Genomic DNA, 21,492 nt, shown 5'->3' on the forward strand with positions numbered 1-21,492 from the left:
TTAGAGTTTAGACACCTGCTTCGTTTATGTTACCCTGCCCTGTTTGAGTGCAAGTCACACTGGTTATTGGTCTCTCAAAGTCAATATACAGAATATTCATCTCAACCTCAGCGAGTAGAGGCTCCTCTGCCCATGAGGTCCAGCCTGTGCTTCCTTTGCTGGGGTCTGTGTCCCACCTGCCCTTGAGCTGAAAGAGAAATGAAGGTTTTTGTGGAAGCTTTACTCAGAGCTTTTTGCTATAATTTTTATAGGCTGATGTGGCCGATACTTTCGGGGTGCTGTTCTAACATTTGTAAACTGCTGCTTGAAAGCAGCATGTACATTTTGGCTTTGCAGGAGAGAGTTTTCTCTTAACATCTGATCCATGCTCACGCGGCCGGTAAAAGTTCTGTCCTCTTTCTACATATGTGGGAAATAATTTGAAACAAATTGCAGGAAGTTCTGGACAGTCACTCCAGGAAGCTGTCCAGCTGTGTGCACCACCAGGCTGCGTGGATGGCTGTCTCAGGGCCTCTCTTTGAGGTGTCCATCTGAGGATGCGTTCCAGGTCCTCTTGTGCAGCTGATGGAAGCTGATGTTGGAGGGCAGAACAAGATGGGTTTGGCTGGGGGAAGCTTCCCCTTCCTCTGCCAAGAGCAGAAAATGAAAATAGATGTTTATGTTCTTTTCAGGGTGTTTCAGCAGTGCCCTTTTCCAAACAACCCCCGATTAAACTCTGCCTAAAGATAGTACCCGTGGACTGGGACCAAAGGGAATGCAATTCAATTGAAATCAAAACAATAAGTGATCTAGAGAAAAAGTAAAATGTAAAGTAGGCCAAGCTGTGTCAGCTGCAAGGACAAGGAAGAAAGTCTTGGGAAAAATAAACGCAGAGACTGCCATGCCTGCTGCCAATTATAAATCTATTTATCAGAAACAATAAAAACGTCGGCCTTTTTTGGCCAGTTGCAACATGAAGTGATTTATGACTTCTCTAATAAATCTTGTATTTGAAGAGGAGGAATTCTGGGGGCAGAAAGATGCATTGCTTATTGCCACCTTATTAAAACCAGAGCGCGGGGCTCAACTTCCTGTTTTGCACCTAGTAAATCCCTCTGCTTCACTCCAAGAAATTTCACATCCCTTTCTGTCCAGAGAGACAGGCCTGCAGAGGAGATAGAGTAGAAATGAGGCAAATGGATCTGTGTGCCCCTTAGGTCCCACCAATGGAAGAATGAACCATTTACATGAATGCAAATGTATCTTTTTTGAGTGCTTTTCATGCAAGGAGGTGGTGCTGTTTGAAAGCAATGGATGAAGCTTCACTGGTGAGGAAGACAGGTGTTATTTTGACTGATGGGAAAGATCGGGTGAGATGGCTTGTCCCACTTTGTGCTCACTGGGGACAGAGCATTTCTCTGCTTCATGTCCACGGCTGAGCTTCCAGGTCTGTGAGGATGCAGAGTGGCACAGAGGGCAGCACCACACTGGTCTCCAGGGCTTGATCTCAGAGATGTGGGTCATGTCAGCAGCCCTTGTGCCAGTGGCTTGCTGCTTCCAGTTGTTGAGGTGTGGCCCCAAAATGTAACGTTTGGTGTTGGAACGGTGGGACTGAGGTCTGTTTCTGGGTTAGGAATGCTGAAATGCAGAGCTGCACCCAGATGGAGGGGAGGGCATGTGGTGTGGGTTGAACACACCTGCAGCCAGGCCTCTTCCTGGAATTTAAATGTTACTCCTGGGTCTTCGAATCGTGTGGTTGAGGAGAGCATGATGTATCTTTACCTGAAAGCCCACCGTTATTCTTTGCCAATCAGTCATGTTTTGTGCTTTTATTACAGCTGTTGAGGCCATCCAGCTGTCGGTGCTGGATCTCATTAGTAGCTGGGAGACGTGCTTCAGCAATGGGGAAAAGCCCAGTGGGAACAGAGCGCTGTTACAGGAGGGGCAGGGTCAAAGATGAAAGCGCTACAAGTAAAAATCTGTGCAGATACAAATAGATGGCAGAACTGTGCCCATCTGAGGGGTTTCTGGTGGGGCTGCTGGAAAACAAACCATTCATTTCATCAGCTGATGGGGCACACGTGCTACAGCAGGGCCCAGCTTGGATCAGCCTGCAGCACAGCTCAGCTCTCCTTGCCCTGGGGGAGCTGTGGGTCTGGGAGGGACAGAGCTCGTGGTGGCAGGTGAGAAAATGAAGTTGGGGGTAGCATGTCTGGGGTTCTTGGAAGTGATGGTTAGTAATGCGTGCTGCCAGGGATACAGCTGCTGGGTAACTTGGTTATCTGCTTCTGTTTGGGTACTAGCTGAGTGCTGAATGTGCTGTTCTGTAAATGAGTGCCTGCCACTGCTCCTGTAATAAATGCTGTCTAATTCAGCAGGAGAAAGATGGTGTGTGTCCCGAGAGCAGTGCTGTGCTGTAGGATTTACCCTATCAGTGCTCTGTCCGTACATGCCTTGTACAAATTACTCTGTTTTAAAGCTGTCATTATGGTAATAGACCAATTGCTGTCTAGTAAAGCCATAAAATGTTTCCATCTGCTTGTGTGCTCCAGGCTCCTTAGCAAAGCTCATTACAGCAAAAACCAGTGTTACTGCAGCCTGAGGTTTCCCAAGCTCAGTGTGAGCAGTGGCACAGGGAGCCAGGAGAGCTGCTTGGTTTCCCAGGGATTTGCATGCAGTCCCACCACGGACAGACACCCAGAATGGTGCGGAGCCGAGGGCAGCAGCATCCCTGTGCAGCCCAGCCCGAGCTGCCTGAGGCCTCCCAACGGTCAGTAGAGGAAGGTGGATAGATTTGAGCCTTATGTTTAATCCTTGCTCACAGTAAAGGAAGCCTGTAATCCTCTGGAAGGGAATACTGGCCTATCCTGAAGTTATTAAACCAACTGTGAGCTTAGATGTGTTGGAGTAATTGGCTTTGCGTGAGTTTCCTGTTAACTTCCAAGAACTGGTGGGATCAGGCACACGAAAATCGTCATGGCTGAACACAGGGTTATTCCTGGTCCCTCCCTCCTGGCCTTGTTACATGTTACTGGGAGTCCGTGCTGTTGTGTCAGTTGGGAGCTCCTGGCAGAGAGGCATCCTGGCCATGTTGGTGTACCCCTGCTGGGCTGGACGGGGTGGCCTCCCATCTGAGGTGGTTTTCTTTTTGGCTTTATTTCCCAAAGCCTTTGCAGCCAACCGCGCAGCATCCGCCCTCGCTCTGAAGCCACCTTTTCCTTGCCTCCAGCTTGTTTGCAGGTGTCGTCCCGCGGATGGCAGCCATCAGCCTGGGAGGGTTCATCTTCTTGGGGACCTATGAGAAGACACGCCAGCTGCTGCTCTGAGCTGGGCCTTGTGGAAGAGCCCGCAAAGCTGCTGACCCCACGGAGGAGTCTGCCCACAAGCGCAGCCTTCTTTCTCCTGCCGCCTCTTGGCTGCGCCCGCAGCAGCTGTCCAGCAGCCTGAACTCCACGTTCACTGTTAACAAAAAGTAAATCCTCAAATAATCCAATTTCCCAAACATGAAATTTTTCCTGCATGGAAAATGAGTGAAGTCATTGTAAGAGTTATGCCAAAAAAAAGTGATGTTTGGGGGGCAAATAGCTCATTACGGTGGCTGTGAAAGGCGTTGCTAGAACTCCTGCAGGGGAAATGTTTTGCAAACCTCCAGCTCGTGGGCTGAGCGAGGAAGCTGAAATAAAGCAAGTGTTCATAATTCGGTGGCACCTGCCTCGTAACACTGGGAGGGTTCTACTGTTTGTGGTAGACTTACGGCCTGCCGCCCGCCAACAGCACTGACAGTATTCCAGGCTGGGAGGGCTCTTTGTAAGAGACAATCATCCATTTGTTTCTGACTTTGAGCCGTGTTTGTGAAAGTTTATATTCCTGTTTATGCCTACAGGTGCACAGCAAGCGTTCTTGCGTGGTAACCAGCGTGGCGTTATTAATTAGTGTCACATTTCTCCAGTAAAAGCACGGTGTTGTATTATTTTACAGCTGTGCCTCAGCAAAGACCTGCGGTTTGGCCTTGCCTTGGTCTTCCTCCCTCGGTGAAGGAGCAGGGATTGGGAATGGCAGAGCCCAGAAGGGAGTGCATGAGTTGGGGTGGTTCCAAAGCGCTCCTGGGGGCTGCTGGCAGGCAGAGCAATCCTCTGTGTTGATGTGGTGCTAGGAAGGAGAAGCTGTGGTGGCCCACATGGTGCTGGGACGTGCTTGGTGGAAAAGGCATGATTGGAATTACTAACTTAAAATTAACACCAGAATCGAGGGGGGGGGGGGGGGAGAAATAATTGGCCAAGTTTACTGGGCTACGTGATGCTTGGAAGTTTTTAGACACAGAGGGTGTTTGTGCAGGGAGGCCTGGGCTGCCTGCAGGTTCCCAGCTGCGTCAGCACGATGGAGGCTGCTGGGAGACTTTTGTCTCCTCGGGTCACACTGCGGTGGCATGCAGGAGGCTGGGCAGGGCGGCTGCTGGTCAATGGTGGGATGTGGCAGCTGCCTGGCATGCACAGCCACTGCGGGCACAAAGGATGGGATGCTCTTCTGTCCGTCTGCTCAACGTTTTTGAGGTAACCAAAGTTTGATGATGTGTTTCCCTGTGTTCTACGTGTAACAGTTTGGTTGCTCTCCTTAAAGAGGGGTGGTTTATTATGCTGTCATCCCATCACAGAGCAATCAGACTTTTCTGAGTCCCAAACTTAGAAAATCGTTGGCAGGCAAATAAAATGTGCAGAACAGAGACCGTAACTCCTAAAAATAATCGTCAATTAAAATGGGGAGTTGCAACCAAGTCCCGTCTTGGCCGCTGACTTCTCCCACTTTCCATGGCACAGTGCAGCACTTCGAAGGTTGTCTCCTTTATGAACTTTTATATATAGCAGACTCAGTTTCAGGGGCATTGGAGGGTGGAGATTTATTACATGGTCTTAAAAGCTGCATCGTATTTTCTATTAAAGCTCTTTAAACAGATGAGAGGGACAGAACTGCTGTTGGGGTATTTAATTACTTGAGCTGAAAGTAATTGTGCCTCAGTCCCCTCATCCAAATACAGTTTTTTGTTGTTTAAATGTTTACGTAATCAGTTCTTGTCATCACCACCTTGAAAAAGTAGCCAAATTTTTAGCAAACTAAACCATGCATGGAACAGGGGGAAACCAGTTCTGCAGTCCTGTGACATTAAGGCTGCTTGTTTGGTAAACAGCAGAACTGCCTTTGCTCATGCTTGCTTTTTATTTTTATTTATTTGCTTATTTCTTTTTGCTGAGGTTGAATGGTCAGTGGGTAGAAGGGGAGGTTAAGGCACCTTCTGGCTGCTCGGTACCCAGGGCTGTGTCAGCCTGCACTCATGTCCATCTGGGACTGCAGTGACAGTAAATTTAGCTGAAAAAAACCCTACCACAGCAGTTAATTAATTGCCATGGGTTTGCCCTACTGAGATGTTTGCTGTATTTCCACCAGCCTCCAGGCTTCTTGTGCCCTGCAGGACCTGCTCTGCACCCAGCACACCGCAGGAAGGACCTGTCCACGTCCAGCAGCAGCAGGCAAGTGGGGAGAGGGGCTGCTCTGCACACAGCAGTGCACTGATGCTGCTGGAAATGACACTTAGTTCTGGGACTACAAGGGAGGAGGACGTGAAAAATACACTGCAGTGTTTTTCCTCTCCTGCCTGTTTGCCTTGAGCTCTTAGATACATTTTGGCAGTTATTTCAAGTTTACTGAAACTTGAAAAATTCATCTTATTCCATTCCTGGGATAACGTTGAATCTCAAGGCATTGGCTTAAAGGATCTCTCTTTTCCATTTTAAAATACTTTAACTCCTACATGTGTTAAGGGAATTATCAGATGCTCTCAGAAAAGCTGTGCCATACTTTGAATTAGCAACTGAAGAATACTTTTTAATATGCAGAAATTGAATTTAGTTTAAGTGGGAATTCACTCTTCTCTCAATCACAAATTGCCTCTGTGATTTCTAGACAGGGTGGGGTTTGGATTTGAGAAAGCCAAAGGTGTTCACAACTGCAGCTGAATCTGGTGCTATCTGGCCCCATTTTTCTTACATGCTTACACATACACCCATCTGTTCTGCTTTCCGTGCCAAGATAGCAGTACTTGCCAGATACTTCAGCAGTCCATGTATCAGAATTGTTTCTCGAATGAGTTCTCTGTGGTATCTTTTAGTGCAGCCCCCAGCTTCCACCCCATCCCCAGGTCGGGCTGCCAAGGCTCACACTGCTCTGCAGTACCTGAGGTTACATTTGTGGGTCTGACTTCACAAAGGGATGTTCTGGCAGTTATTTTGTACCTTCATCAGAGAAAGTCAGAAAAGAGTATAGCAATGGATTAGAATTTTATTTAGGTTTTTAACTGAAACTCCCAAAAGCTCACTCAACAAAAAAGCTGTAATATTATAAATGAACCTTTATTAAAGACACTTCAATGCATTTGTTAGACACTTTAATATCTTACATGTTTTTCAATGTACAACATTGTACCAAATTTTCTAATAAATAAATAACTTTGTACACAAAAGTAATACTTCCTCTTTCACATTGCCTCTTAGAAGCAGCAAATTCACATATTTAGTGGAAGTCAGAACGTTAGGCAGTTATCTTTATTCAGAAACATCATTTTCAAATGTTAATGTGGCAACTATGCTTTGTCTCTGCAATGGTGATGACATTTCTGCCAGCAAAATGAGTCGTCAGTTAAGTCATTCCTGTGTTCCCAGTCCCCCCATCCTCACTGAGCTGGTTCTGAAGCATGCCTTTCCCTTGAGGAAAGGGAAACATACGCTCACATACGCTCGGTTTATGATTTTCTAACATCCATTTCCTTTGCTTGGAACAGACTTGGCACTCAACATAATTAGCCACCTGTCTCAAAGTGCAAACGTGTCAATAGTCAGAAACTGATACAGACAGGTACCTGGCTAAATTATGCTTTGCTTCATTAAGGTCGGGCTCAGTTGGCTTGTTTACAGCAAAGCTCGCCTTCAGCTGCTGTGCAGAAGACGCAGATCCTTCCTTACAGGAGATGTCGGCCTCAAGGTAAGGTGGGACACAACCAACGTTAAAATAAATGGGCACGTTGCCATTGCAGGGCAGCACGCGACTTTATTAAGATCCCACAGGTGTGGTAGGTCTCAGACAGATACAAAAGTAATGGATCTGAACCCAAACTGCAGTGTTTCTGCATTTTGTGAGCCACAGTCTTAGCAAAAGTAGATTTCCACTCGATTCTGCTGCAGTGGAACTGGCATTTGTGTTGCTCCTAAGGAAAAAAGTAACAAAACCCCTAATAAACCTTTCCCCAAAGTAGTCATCACCAGAGTTAGCAACCTTATATTAGCAGAACTCAAATTATAAATAACTGGAAGGGAGTCCTCCATCCACAGGTACCAACACCAACAGAAAGCAGCCTTTCTATGAATAAAAAGCTTCAAACTGAAGTTAGAAGTGACAAAGATCTGTTTCTCCAAAATGGGCATTTTTTTCCCCCCCATTCATGGATGAACTTAAAAGACCACGTAAAAATATTTCGGACATTTCCATTTTAAAGTGTACTTTCAACCACAGTTTCTCTTCTAAAGGAGACTATTTCTGAACAGCCCAGAATTGCTACACGAGGCAGCATAATTAATTGGAAGCGGATATTTTCACCTACAGTCTGGCTGCAGATCAGGGCGATGGTGTTGAACAAGCAAGTGGAATATTGTACTGCAGGGAGACAGTGAGAGTGTCAGATGAATTAAGGGTACAGCTGTCAGAGCGGGACTTAATTTCTGTTGTCACAGCAGCTCCATGCTTTTGAACCCCCCTCCAGGCCAGACGTGTACTGCTTGCTTAGCCAACGTGGTGAAGCGCAGGGCTGAGCGCTGCTCCTGCACGGGGCCGGGCTGCAGCACTGCAGGCTCCTCTCCACTGGGGGCAGCGCCTGCAGCTCGGCTGTGTCAGTGGCCAGTGATGCAGCACGGTTGGGCACGGAATGCCTGCTGCTGCCAAGCTTTTGAGAGGTGCCGTGCATGAGGCCACCCCACGGCTTACTGCATGAATCGTTTATTTTGGGAACGACTGCTCGCTAGTCACGGTCTCCATTTGGTCGGGTTGTTCTGGGGCTCTGCACTGTTGCTGAATTATTTCGTGCCACTTGTGTGGTCCACTCGAATGTGTCATGGGGAAAATACAAACTCTGATGCAGTGTTAAAAATAATGGAATTTAAGTTCTTCCACAAACAGGAAAACAATCAGGTTGCTATGTAATTCCTCACTGCTTGTTTTCTTTATTCCTGTAAGCTTCATTTCAAACAGTTGCAGATCCCTGTTTAAATGTGTTAAGTGCAATAAATTTCAGAGGGGAAAGAATTTGTGCTAAGTAACCCAATTGATACTTGATTTAAAGGGACTTCCACTGGAAAGAGGACAATCCCTTTGGAACAGTCTGGCTTTTTAAACTTCTGTTTATGCATTTAAGGCACCAGAATTATTTCTCTCACAAAGTTTAACAGCAACCTGATACTGAAAACAGTATTGCCAAAATTGTAAAATTTCACTCAGTTTTCCATGCACTAAAGATTAAAATAGCCTCTGTAAAAGATATATATATATATTTATATATATATTTATATATGAAAACTCTTATGTACAATTGTATCAAATACTTTTCTCTTTACACAATAACTCTTGCATTTATGTGCTTCATATGCAAGTCAACTTTTGAATGCTTCATACTTCACAGGGAAGTTTTAAACTATGTACAAACAGATGACGCTCGAACAGGAGTTTGTTCCCCATACAAGCTTGTTTCTCATACCTCAGCTGTTTTGCCTTTGACAGGTCATCAGTTCAAGATTTGAGGTAGAAGTAAGTAGCCTCTATACTCTGTGCAAAAAAAAATAATAATAATAGCACGTTTGTTGCTTTGCACATGGCAGTCTGTCCTCTCAGTCTGTCGATCTGCTCGAGGGCTTCAACGCATGACTGGAGTCGCACGACTTGGGTGTGAAGCCATTGGCCAGGAGGGCCTGTTTTGCTTCTGCTTCGCTCTGCAGATCCAGTAGTGTTGGGGGAATTTCAGGAAGCACGTTCAGTTGCTTTAGTGACCCTCCTGCCGGCGAAGCTCTCACCAAGTTCAGGTTGTTGAGCTCTGAAGGCTTTGCTCCTGATTGCGAAGAGCCTGCAGAAAAGCAAAGCAGCGCGGTTAGCTGGTGCTCAGCCCGCCAGCAGTACGCACAAAGCCAACCCTGCCGCTGTCATTCCTGCCCTTGAGCCAAGTTAAAAAAGCAAACAGGGCACGGCGTACCGTGTTGGTCTGCAAGCAGAGGGCTGGCGGCGCTCACGGCTGTTATTCTGTCGTGGTTGCTGGGGTAAAGGGTCCCATCAGCTTCCATCCTCTTGCTGGCAATCCCGTTGCACTGCTGCGGATGAAGAAGGCTGGTGGTGCCTGCACCCCTCTTCCTGCTCCGTTCCTTGCTGCTCAGTGCATTGTGGTAGGAAGCATCCAGAGCCTGAAGGCCCTCAGCGTAGTACTGCGACTCGCCGGGACAGATGTGGACGTTCATGCTGTCTGTGCTGCCGCTGCAGTCTGTGCACACAACGGGCAGGCCGTAGCCTTTCCAGAAGGAAGAGAAAACAGCAACAAATGCAGATGGACCAGCTGGAATTTGTCAGCACTGAGACACACAGAACACTCGGCAGAGCGGGAAGCTCGCTCGGAAGATCATATGGACATTTTCTGCTTCACATTCAGGGCTAGAAAAAATTGTGCTTGTCACAACTCAGCAGCTGTCCTGTCACTAAAGGTAGTTCCAATAACTAGCTGAGTTTTTGGTGTTTTTTTTTTCTAACTCCAAAGAAGCTTTGATTTCATTTTAAAAAATCTACCATACACTTGTTTCCTTTTCCAGACTTTCTAGTCAGGGCAGAAATAGAAACTGGAACTTTGCTATAACCGCTTTAAAATACCAATTTGCCTTTCTTATTTTTGTGCTGCTGCTTTATAGGGATCACTGTCAAATCGTATTGTTATCTCAGGATACTTTATTGCTGCTAGTGGGAACAGCGGCTGAGCAGAATTCAAAGCAGCAAGATGAAAGGAGGTTCTGAGTTTTGAAAGTTAGTTTCCTGAGTGCACTTGACAGCTTTTCATTATTCTACTTTACTGTTTCTCCTGGAGAGAGAATTTATCCTAAAAATAGGAAAGTGTAACACCCAAGAAATTGGCACAGAGAAGCAGCAGGTGCAGTGCCCAGAACAACAGTAAAATTCTGAACATTCAAATTAAAAAAGAAAAGAAACGCTGAGCTTTGAAGATGACAGCGCCTTTAAAGACCATGAAAAAATTTTAACACCTTCAGTTTGGAAAGGCTCTCTTCATTTTAGGAACAGCTCAAATCAAAACACCCCTCAGCCAGCTGTGAGCGATGGCCAGCACAAGCTTCTGCCCTCCTCCTTCTGATGGGCCCTTGAATTCAAACTATCCAACTTTGAGAGAGGATCAAAGCAAGCAGGAGAAAGTAATTTATTGTGCTCACACCTGAGAAACATCCTGGCCTCTTTTTCTGAAGGTAACAATTTCTCGTCTCATTGCTGTCTGACTCGGAGGGCTTTCTGATCTGTACAAACACGAAATACCTTTCTAGATTAATGAGTTTTGTACCTGTCTTATCTGGAACAAGCATTCCGTCAGCCGTGTCTTCAGTTTTCCAAGTGTCTTTATTATAGCCGATGCACAGCTTTGGCTGTCTGCAACCTACAGTGGGAGCTTCAACATCTGGACACCTTCCAGCATCAGTCTGACACATACCTGTAACAAACGAACCATCTGGCTACAGATTACAACCATCTGCCCTCAGCTGAATGACTTGTTAGTCATATTTCTACCCATAAAAGCTGCAAAAGGGAAAAACAGCAGTGAAGATAATAGATTCTGTTAAACATTAGCTTAAAATTGTAAGTGATGTCTAATCTTCGGAGAATCTTAGTTCAGAACAGTTACCTTTTCTTTCCTAATGTGCCGTGTTTAAATACTGTAAAACCCCAGCATTTAATTTCTAAGCCTGAAGGCAGGGACAGGCCATGCTAATGTACCTTCTAGTAAAGCTTAACTATGGTAACTCCAGTGCCAAAGAACTAATCCAAAATTAGCAGGGAAAAAAAAAACAACCAACAACTCGTTATGGCCTGACTGAGCAGTTTTGAAGCTGTCTGCTTAATCTGCTTAATTAAACTCGGTTATAACAGGGAGAGGGTAGCTTTGCAAAGTGAGAGTCCTTGTTCTGCATAAATGCAGAGGCCGGAGAATTCCAGTGCAGAGATCTATCAGCTAACCCATAACAAGCACAGGAATACTTGACATTGTATTTTTTCCATCCTTGCATCACGTTCAGATGCAGTAATACAGAAGAAATGACTGGTTCTCACCATTGCTGTCTATGTGTCCATTAGGCTGCTGGTTATCTCCTCTGACGACCGCTTCCTGCCGGTCAGAAAGAGTCCCTTGTGAGGACAAGTAGCTCGGCACGTCTGGAGGCACAATGGTCTCATCTGGAGCAGTGGGAGAAAGATATGAATTCCTAGGAAAACATAAAGGCTTCTTCTGTTTGTATTACATCTCAAATCCCATTTTCAAGAGGGACTGAGGACCAGATCTGTGTCTACTTGGTATTTTCTGTAAGAGCAGTGAATTAGAATTCAGCTGCCTAGAATCTCCTAATGCCCCTCAGCAGCCCCACTCCCGATTTTTTCAAAGCCTGAAGCTGTGAGATTTAATGCTGATAAACTGATGTTCTGGATGTTTGGCACTGCCAGGACGAAGTGGAACTGTCTCTTCACAACCCATAAGAGCTTATCACCTGAAATCCAGCACACCTCATTTGATTCATGTCCTCTGTCTCCCAGAGCCATGAAGAACAGGCTTCTGGAGGGCAGGGATTCTGACTTCAGCAGGCAAAGTCCAAGTCACTTAGCTACCCTTGGCTTTCTCCATCTCGTATCAGGCAGTTTTACTTTCCCCTGCCATTTAAATACCAAGTGAAACTCAAGTACACCAGGACTGAATAGAAGGGAGACAAAAATCCCACTTAGACATGGCACTGGTGACATGGTATCCAACGTTTCCTACTTAAGTCCACCTCATGCTTATATCTAAATCTAATAGCAATACAGGAAGACCAAATATGTGAGAACAGGGAAGCCTTAAAGTAGTTTTGCCTTACTTCTGTACAGAGACTGTTTAAAGCTGATGGCAGGAGAGTTTTTATCCCTGCAACGTTTGGTTCAGCACCTTATTATCCCCTTGGAAGACTGGCAGAAAGCAATAAGCATTCCTTCTTCCCCCAGGAGGAGAGGGATGCCCCTCATCGGTATGGTTATAACAGCTCTTACAGGCAATATGTAAGAAGGGTTTCCAGCTTCAGAGGCTCACTTTTCTATGTTCAGAACATGCAGTCTTTGAAAATACAGATTCTCAAGAAGTTAAGACAGGATCTAAGCACTGTGGGCATCACACTGACTATCTTGAGTTATCATTTACAGTCATGGAAAATTAAAGTTGCAAAACAACAGTTGAAACTACTTCCACTTGGAAAAGACCTTTCTGAAGAGCCAGCCAAGGGCAGAAATGCAGCTGTAAACACGCAGGCAAAGGGTGGTTCCAACTGCTGCAGCCAAGAGAACCACTGAGAAAAGCCAACTGCTTTTCCAGTAAGATTGTGGCTACCTGACATGCTGATTTGGCCCCGGTGGGAAGTCTGATAACACAGCAGGTTAGGGAAAGCCTCAGCAGGATACTGGAGGTACCTGTGTTGGTCACACTGTATTCCTCACTCTTCTTTCTGGTTTGGTAGATGATGCAGACCCAGACCAGCGAAGTCAGCACGATGCTACACACCACAGCAATGGTGATGATCCCCACAGTGGTACGGTCCTTTCTGCAGCCAAGAGACTGTAAGATGCTCACGTGGCTGTGCGCACGCTCTGTCCCCAGGGTGTTGGACATCTCACAGGTGTATTTCCCAGCGTCTTCCAAGACAACATTCCTAACGATGAGGAGCTGGTTGCCAGAGGTGAAGTGATGCCTTTCTGTCACGATCAGGGGCTGGTCGCCTTTCAGCCAGGTAATGCGGGGCGGTGGGCTCCCCGTGGCTTTGCACTGAAGAGCCACAGTCTCACCTACAGACACCACGTGGTCTTCCAGTGGGTGAATCAAAGACGGCGTCTCTGCAGGGAAATAAAGCAGAAATTAATTTGTGGGGATACCACAACAACATTTTTCTTTTAACAGCATTGAACATAACTCATGTTTCTGCAGACAAATACTTGGCAGTGCAGTATGTGGCCACGTGCCTAGGACTGTGGAAGCTGTGTACCAAACAGATCTAAAAATCATGACCAAAGCAGTCTCTTAACTTGGTGGTGGTAGTGTTCACTACAGAGAAAAAGCCTCGGCTATGGAGGCAATGGCTGACACACGTGAATAATCTGGCAAGGCCAGAGAAAGAGAGCACAAATTCCTTTTGAAGTCAATTTCCTAGGTAGGAAATAGCATGGCTACAGGGGCTCCCCAGAACAGAGGAAATGTGACTCAGAGCTCCTTTTTTTTAATTAGCAAGCTTTTTTTCCCTAGTTAACTACAGTGTAGAAGAATGAACAAGAAAAACGCAGAGCATGGCCTCTTTGTCCCCTTTCTGCAACTGCTAAAGAACAATCCCTTCCAGTTCCTGCTTCTAGACCAGTCAGTCTTTCAGGGACTCTCAGGCATCTTACCCAGTACAGTCAGGGTGGCATTTGCAAGCACAGACCCTGCAGAGTTCTGTGCTGTGCAGCTGTAGACACCCATATCTTCTATCTTCACATCCGTAATGAAGAAGACATCGTCATCAGGCATGACGTGCATGCGGCGTTCCCGGGCTGCAGGGAAGTCTGTGCCCCCATCTTTCTGCCAGGCAATTTGTGGGGTGGGGTGTCCTTCAGCTGCACACTCCAGCCGTGCCGTTGTCCCTGTCCGGCTGGTGATGTCGTGGGGAGTTTTGATGAAGGAGGGCAGCACTGATAAAGAAAAATAGAAAAAAGGATGAGCAGTTCTACAGAGAAAACACAACTTTCCAGGCAGTTCTAACTGCTTTCCTTCCTAGGAAATAATAATTACATAATAATTATCTATAGGCGACACATGACAAGATGCTTTTTTTATCTATTTTTTATGTGTCTTTTATCTCCATAGCACATACCTGTCCAGGACACCCCACTCAGGATCATTAGAGCTGGATTCAAAGCTAATTTTGTTCTGTGATTAAGCTGGAAACAAAACCCATTATCCCTCCTACTTTCAATCACTACAGTCTCTTTTCTTTCTATACTTTTTTACTCCCATGGGCAAAGACTCCACTGGAACAGCCAAAGACAAGTGATTACAGCCATTAAAACCGTGCCTGGCTGGATGGCAGCCATCACAGGCTGGCATGTGCTCCTCACATGGCATTCTCAGCATCCCCTGAGAGGCAAGCAGCTGGTGTGAAGAGGTTACGAGCTTCTCCTGCAAAACCCTCAGGAGTTTACAGGTTTACAGCTGGCCACAACAGGCCCCAGAGAATTGCTGAGGGAGGGAAGGAGAACTCGGCTTGCTACTCACCATTAACAGTGAGTCGAGCCTTGTTGGAGTAGGTGGAGCCAAAGTGGTTGGTGATGATGCACTGGTATCGGCCCTCGTGGGCAAAGGTGACGTGGCGGAGGTGCAGAATGGTGGTGTATTCCATCACCTCGCCATCCTTCGCCCGCACGTGGGCAAAGTTCTCAATCTCAGCATTATGCAGCACTTCGTTGTCTTTCTTCCACGCAAACATCATGGGGGAGCTGCTGCTGCTGGCAGCCGAACACGTGAAACGGATGTCCTTCCCAAGGACGGCCACCGTGGTCTCCGGCTGGATGATGATCTGAGGCTTGGGGAAATCATCTGAGAGGAAACACAAAGCCCTGTTAGCACTGGACTCCAAGGGCAGACTGGAACAAGCAAAGAGGTGCAACTAGAAACGAACAGCAGTTAGTGGAAGACATTATTACACTTCTGTCTTCACATCCTCTGCTGTCTACGCCAGAAAAGCAGCTTGCTCTTGCTAAGCGCCCACCTTTGGGACAATGCACACATAATGCACCTCCACTGAGTGGCCGGTCTAAGCTAAGGCTCTTGTTTCTTGGGTTCCTTCTGTTAATCTGAATGAGATAGTCTGCAAACCAGCGGATGCCCATCTGTTCTCACCCATGCAGCTGAACCTCAGATATACACTGGTCTAAAGAAACTATCCTTCCCTGCACAGCCCATGCACAAAGGAAACAATGCTGAATTTATGACTTAAACTCCAGCGCTGCATTAGCAGTGAAAGGTCCTAGATGGTGGTGGGATGGTGGTGCTGCCCAGAATCCGGATGTATGAGCATCACTTCAGTCTCCTTTGATCATTTATATTTCTTTACTAGGGAAGCTGCAGGCATTTGTGCATGCCAAGTGTTTACTGAAGATTCTTTGCAACCAAAGCTCAGGTGCAGAGTCAACTTCAGAGAGTGAGTAGGAGAACACCAGTAGGTGCCACTTAGATGAAAAATGGTAATAATTCAGGTGTTAGCCAGTCGGTTCCTGTATAATGCCTAGATGGTCCAATAAAAGGAGCTATGATGGGGAGGTTCTCCTCTTTTTGTTTTTAACTCCTTGTTCTTGTTTGCAAGAAGGAGAAAAGATAAGCAAAGAACACAGAGCCACAGAGCAAGCTCAGAGTGCTGCAAGATGAAAAACTTTCCAGCTGCAGTCTTGGTAATATCGAGCCAAGTGCAGCTGTGCAGCCCCATTTGGAGCTGGGATGAGCATCAGTCCCTTTTGATTTAATAGCCGTGGAGCCCTGTGCAGGATTCACGCGATGCAGGCGATGCGCTGTGCGGTTGTGGTGGGAAATAAATTGTAGCCAATGACAAATTTTCCAAATGCAGGCTTGGGCTTCCTTTGATCCCATTGAATACCAAAACAAAACAGAAACCCTCTCATAATAACATGCTAGTAGTCAAAGAAAATGTTTCCCAAGTGAGTTCTGCCCTTCGTACAACCTCAAAACACACAAGCAAGACTTACCACACACAAAACTTTCTGGCAGGACAGCAAAAATGCTTTTGCTCTTCAGCGACTCGGGATGGGCGCAGGTGGCCACCACGAAGGACTGCAGCTCTTTCTCCACCAACCACGGGGGCAGCCATTTCAGCTGGCAGTCACAGAGGAAGCTGTCGCTGTTGATGTGGCTGCAGGGAAACAAATCCAACACAGCTCGCTGTGAGTTCTGCACGGAGGGAGGGCTGCAAAGCTCACGGCCCTTTCATGTTAGTCACATTCCTCCCTTCCCTTCAGCAGGAGTGGAAGGAAGAAAAGGCCTGCAGGTTGTCCTCAAAGCACTGATGAAGCTACCTACGTCACACATTTAAGTGGCATTTCATCTCCACACAAAACGCCTCCCTGTATTCCAGAGACACTCCCTGGTGCCTTATTATTCAGTTTTCAGACTGGTCCCCAGCAGCATTTATCAGCATTCTAACAGTAACTCAGCATCTTCTGTTAAGGAAAGAGCTATGGGTGCAAATAAAAGCGGAGACTCAGGATTATTTTTTTTTTTAGTAAGACCAGATCAGTCTTTCTCCTCTATTTTGTTTCAAGAGCCAGTGTAGCAATAGATAAAGTGGTTAAAGAGACAGTGGGCATGCAACCTGATCTTACTGACCCTGCAGTCACTGTACTCATGTCACTGCCAGCATCAGTTGTCTGATTCCCATTTTCAAAGTCAGGAAGAAGACCCTGAACTTGCCTGAGTACCAACTAAGTGATTTCTTCTTCCACAAACTGCACTACTCCAGAGTGGTGAGAGTGGATTAAATATTTATGGAGGAGAAAAGGAAACCAGGCAAGACTGGAAACAGTGTCTGATAACAGGGCAGAGCCCCAGCCTGGAGCGCAAGCGGCAGCTCCGATGACACATCTGTATTTTTACACCAGAAGGCTGGATGACAAGTGGATTCAGTCCAAATGGTGCTATCACTGAAATGTCAGTACAGTATGTGAACCCTAAACATAGGTACTGCAGGGGAGCAGATGGGCAACTGGGAATTAAATCTGTGACAGTGTGAGAAGGAGAGACAGCTAACAGGACCTGGGCTGGACTTCCTGAGTGGAGATGAATCATTACACAGATGCAAACCTGCTGGAAGAACCTGTTCTGATGATCTAATTTCACTCACTATTAAATTCAAGATGTTCCTGTGACAGCTACTCGTGTGTAAAAATACCCTGCAGAGGAGGACAGCGGGGAGGAGGAAATAAATGAACAGTAATGTGAATAACACCCCATTGGAAACAACGTGCTACTTCTCACGTCCAGGGCAAGACAGATCCTTGCTCCTTCATGGTGTGTACAGCCCAGTTACTTACAGCTGCCGCAGGCTCTTCATCTTAGCAAAAGCATCTGCTTGGATGGAGCGGATGGCGTTATCTCCAAGGTTCCTGCAGAACACAACACAGGCAATGTGAACAACAGGACATTATGGCTGTGACAAAATCTCTCCATACCCAAGCGCTGACCCTAGTAAGCAAGTGAGATTTTAGCTTCTGGTGAAGACTGGTGAAGACACTTGCAGCTCGTGGAAATAGGTTTCAAAACACATTCCTATCAAACAGGTAACGCCAGGCAATGGTAAATGAACAAAACATTCAGGAATAAATGACTGAGTCGGTCCCTACCCCACTTTCTCAGTCTCACAAACTCCTCAGCCCTCTCAATAACCAAAGATAGTCAGAAATGTTGTTTCCCAGGCCAGCCCTTCAACAAACGTGCAGAAAGCTAATATTGCACCGAACGGCATCTCGCAAAGTCACTTTGAGGGGATACTCAGCAAAGCTTCCAAAATAATGTATTCTTAACAGCTTCCCTCTCAACTACTGCTAACTAAAACAATTCAGTTGTCTTCTGAAAAGGACAGTGTCAGATTTCAGGCTTGCATTTAATAAGTCAAGTGCAAGACAGACCAGTGCCAGCTCTGCTTGCAGAGGAACTCTCCATGCAGCACTGACAAGGGACCCTTTAGCAGGGAAGGTACCCCCTGGATCAGGCAGTCACTACATTCTCAGTGCTCACATTTCTTAACGATCAGCAGTCAGTGAAACACCGACAGCAAAGTCACAGATACTTTAACATGTCTTAATTCAGAAAGGAAGCTATTAATGAGTCACTGCTGGAGTCATCAGCCTTGGATCACAGAAAAAAATTACACAGTGGCAGCCAAAATCTGCTTCTTGCAAATCGCTCTAAGGCAGTTGTGCCGAATGGGGATGTGCAATGCTGCATCACGAGCAGTCATTTGCAACATGTGTCACTGCCCAGATTTAGGAAGAAGTCAGGGCAAGGGAGGAAGAGTGCGAGCTCCGTCTGAAATAGCACATTTTCATTGCCAACAGCCTGCACAATAGCAGTATGCAAGTCAAGGCGTATTTATCCAAGAACAAACCAAAAAATTAAGAGCATGCAGATTTGCCATATGTTCTATAACTTTGTTCTGGCACAAAAAAAGGCCAAAGTTGAGGCAGACTTATAATGAGAAGGAAGCAGGTGGCCCCCACAAATGGACTGGCTTCTCAGTTTACAAAGACACTATTAAATTGCTAGCAGATCTCTCAGGCAGCAACTTTTGGCAGACCCCCCTTCCCAAACTGCGAGGCATGGTGGGTTACTCACAGGTGCTCCAGGGCCTCCAACCCTGAGAACGCTTTCTTGGCCACCGACTTGATCTTGTTTCCAAACAGAGTTCTGCAGTTTCCAAACATCCAGTGCCAGATAAACAGAAAGAAAATGGGGAGAGGGAGGCAGAAAAAGAAGGAACACAATTAGCGTGGCTTTATCTGATGTACGCGCTCAGTGCAAGTCCCGGGAAATCTGAACTGCATGGAGATTAAGAGGGCTGAAATACATTCGCTTTCCCACTCCTGAAATTAAATCCTTTTATCTGTGTTTGAATTTAATAGTGATGACAGCACAAAAGGGAATGTGCCATATCATGTAAAGAGGCAGGTTTGCTCCGGTGCCTGGAAACCAGCTTGCTGAGTAACAGAAGGTCTCCTCTATTCTTTGAAGGCTGGCTTTGGTCAGGATTAAGTGCAACGACAGTTTAACAAGACTTTGGTCTCTTCCTGAAACACTTTTCATTTCTGACTTCTTCCTGCATAGTAAAAGAGTGGCAATCTCTCCCCTGCTGCTTGGCCTGCCTGGCCAGACACACACAAGGGCTGGGGCTGTCCCCGGGCTGTGTGCATGCAGCACCCAACCAAAGTGAGTGTTGACCTCCCTCCTTGGCCTCCTGTAAATACAGGAGCAGAGCAGAATAATGCACTAACTGACAGCAGAGCAGTAATTTCAGGGGCCAAAGGGAAAGAGAGAAAAGATAATGTGCAGAGAGACCGAAACAAGGAGCACGCTTGCCTGTATCTGTGGCCACAGACCATTCCTGCCCACCAGCAAGAGGGGGATCATCAGTAGGCAAGAGCCAGCTGAGTGCTCGCAGCCCAGCTGGTGTTTGGTCTTCTATAAATATTGACCAGGACTGGTCAGGGTTCATACAGAATGGATGATATCCTCGGCTGTTTTACAGAGACATCAGCCAGTATCATCAATTAGGAAATTCTTTCCTTCCCCAAGCTCTCTCTGCATGAGGTTTATCTGCCAGGTGCATCTGTTTATCACCTCTTGCTTGACGTGGCTTCCAATGCAAGTCACTACTAACAGACCCAGTACACAGACTGGCACATCAGGTGCTGCTTTTGACTCTTCCTTCAAGAATTTTCTTTCAAACATAGGGTGCAACACACAATTAGTGCTAATTACACTACGATCATGGCACTGCTTGCTACCAAATCAAGATACAACATCAGCGCATCAGAAGTCCTAGAGCATAGAACTGCTCTATGTTCTGGCTAAAATACATAATTTACTGTATGCAAACTTTGGCCATATGGCTGCATCCATACGCAGTAATTTCTGGAGCCATAATCCTAAATGCTGTGCTGAACTTGGATTTGATAACTGGAGATTTGTGTTTACTGTTTCCAGTAGATTTGGAATCACAGAATCATAGAATGGCTTGGGTTGGAACGGACCCCAAGGATCACCAAGTTCCAACCCCCAGCCACAGGCAGGGCCACCAACCTCCAGATCTGGTACCAGACCTGGCTGCCCAGGGCCCCAGCTTTGAAAGCTGATGATGGTTCTCTCAACACATCTCTATCTGTGCAGAGGTAAGCAGGAAGCCTGGTGTTCTGAATACCCACATTTATAAGCCACCTGCAAACAACTTTATGGTTATGTTTGTGAGAAATCCACACCATACTGGCAATAACACCGTGCCCCAGAAAACTCATTTCTGCCTTTCAGATCTCGAACAGCCACTTCTGTGACCCAGCAGCCCCTTCCAAGGGCCGTGGCATGCAGCCCTGCTGCTCGTCTGCCTGCTGCAGCCCCCAGTCGTGCTGCTGTGAGCAGAGCTGGGTGCGACCGCACTCTCCCAGTGATTGCACAAGTGTAATTAGAAGCCAGGCACGCAATTCATTAGAAAGCAGCATTTTCTCCTCCAGCCAGTTCTGCACCTGCAGGAAGATCTCAGTCACTGAGTGAGCCATCAAAAAAACCGGTTACATTGAGCAGCTTGAATAATTAGGAGAACCGGTTGCTCCCCAGCGATTCCACTGATGCTTTTCATGCTTCGGTGCTTCTCGACTCCCTTTCTTGAAGAAACATTTTAATTTAGGCCTGTGCTCTCCATCCTGGACAGCTTCATATATAATTCAGGGAAGGCTAAAGTGACTGGCCTCCCACCTCTCAGTTTAACACCTTCATTTCAGCGAACAACCCTCTCCCCGTTAAATCCTTTCAGAGGCTAATCTGTGCCAGATCAAAGGGGAGCAGCTTTTAAGGCAATCTCCACAGAGCCGAGGTGATTATTAATTCATTGGAAGGTCTCCTCTGAAGTGCCCATTTATTTTTTTGTATGCTAATGCATTTAAAGCCTATTGATGGTTTAAACACAGGCCTTAAATCAGGCGGTGAGATGTTCTCTGTAGAGGCTGCTGTTTTACTTTATTTAAGAAAAAAACCCTGCCAGCAAGAATAACACTCACTTCAGCGTTAGATGAAATTACAAGTTTGGGATTTAAGTGCTGATGAGCTAAAGTGGACCCCAGCACACTGCTTTTAAAGTGCATGTTCCCTAGTGTGCCCAGAATGCTCTACAATGAAATAATCTCATACTCAGAAGGCTTTTTCTGCCCTTGTAGTCTGACGGACAAGAAACGATCCCAGCAAAGGAACAACCTGCTGCCCTGTGGCAGGTTTGCTGTTGTGTAACCAAACCTCTCCTGTCTGCCAACCTGGTCTGCGTGCTGTGCCATGCTATGGAGTTTGCTGCAAACTCAGTCTTCTTTACACTTGCACGAGCTCCTGCCACATACAAAACAACAGACAAAACC

The 21,492-nt window shown here is 46.4% G+C and overlaps 2 protein-coding genes across 7 annotated transcripts in view; one reads left to right on the top strand and one right to left on the bottom strand.

The window, feature by feature from the left end:
• The window catches only part of SLC25A26 (solute carrier family 25 member 26), an 81,622-nt gene extending 77,382 nt beyond the window's left edge, over positions 1-4,240 (top strand). For all 4 annotated transcript variants that reach the window (XM_048957522.1, XM_048957523.1, XM_048957524.1 and 1 more), the window contains one exon: positions 3,209-4,240. In XM_048957522.1, the coding sequence (XP_048813479.1) occupies positions 3,209-3,305 (97 nt within the window). In that variant the 3' untranslated portion in view covers positions 3,306-4,240. The remainder of the gene's footprint in view (positions 1-3,208) is intronic.
• Positions 4,241-4,251: 11 nt separating this feature from the next.
• The window catches only part of LRIG1 (leucine rich repeats and immunoglobulin like domains 1), an 82,824-nt gene continuing 65,583 nt past the window's right edge, over positions 4,252-21,492 (bottom strand). Inside the window, exons 10-19 of one of the 3 annotated variants that reach the window (XM_048957519.1) lie at positions 18,713-18,784; positions 17,413-17,484; positions 16,072-16,235; positions 14,588-14,908; positions 13,723-14,004; positions 12,757-13,176; positions 11,380-11,502; positions 10,616-10,780; positions 9,260-9,568; positions 4,252-9,133 (exon numbers count right to left, since the gene is read on the bottom strand). In XM_048957519.1, coding sequence (XP_048813476.1) covers positions 8,901-9,133; positions 9,260-9,568; positions 10,616-10,780; positions 11,380-11,502; positions 12,757-13,176; positions 13,723-14,004; positions 14,588-14,908; positions 16,072-16,235; positions 17,413-17,484; positions 18,713-18,784 — 2,161 coding nt within the window. In that variant the 3' untranslated portion in view covers positions 4,252-8,900. The remainder of the gene's footprint in view (positions 9,134-9,259; positions 9,569-10,615; positions 10,781-11,379; positions 11,503-12,756; positions 13,177-13,722; positions 14,005-14,587; positions 14,909-16,071; positions 16,236-17,412; positions 17,485-18,712; positions 18,785-21,492) is intronic. The other 2 variants (XM_048957520.1, XM_048957521.1) reach the window with 2 other exon arrangements.

This window comes from Lagopus muta, chromosome 11, assembly GCF_023343835.1.
Source record: "Lagopus muta isolate bLagMut1 chromosome 11, bLagMut1 primary, whole genome shotgun sequence".
Lineage (NCBI taxonomy): Eukaryota > Metazoa > Chordata > Aves > Galliformes > Phasianidae > Lagopus > Lagopus muta.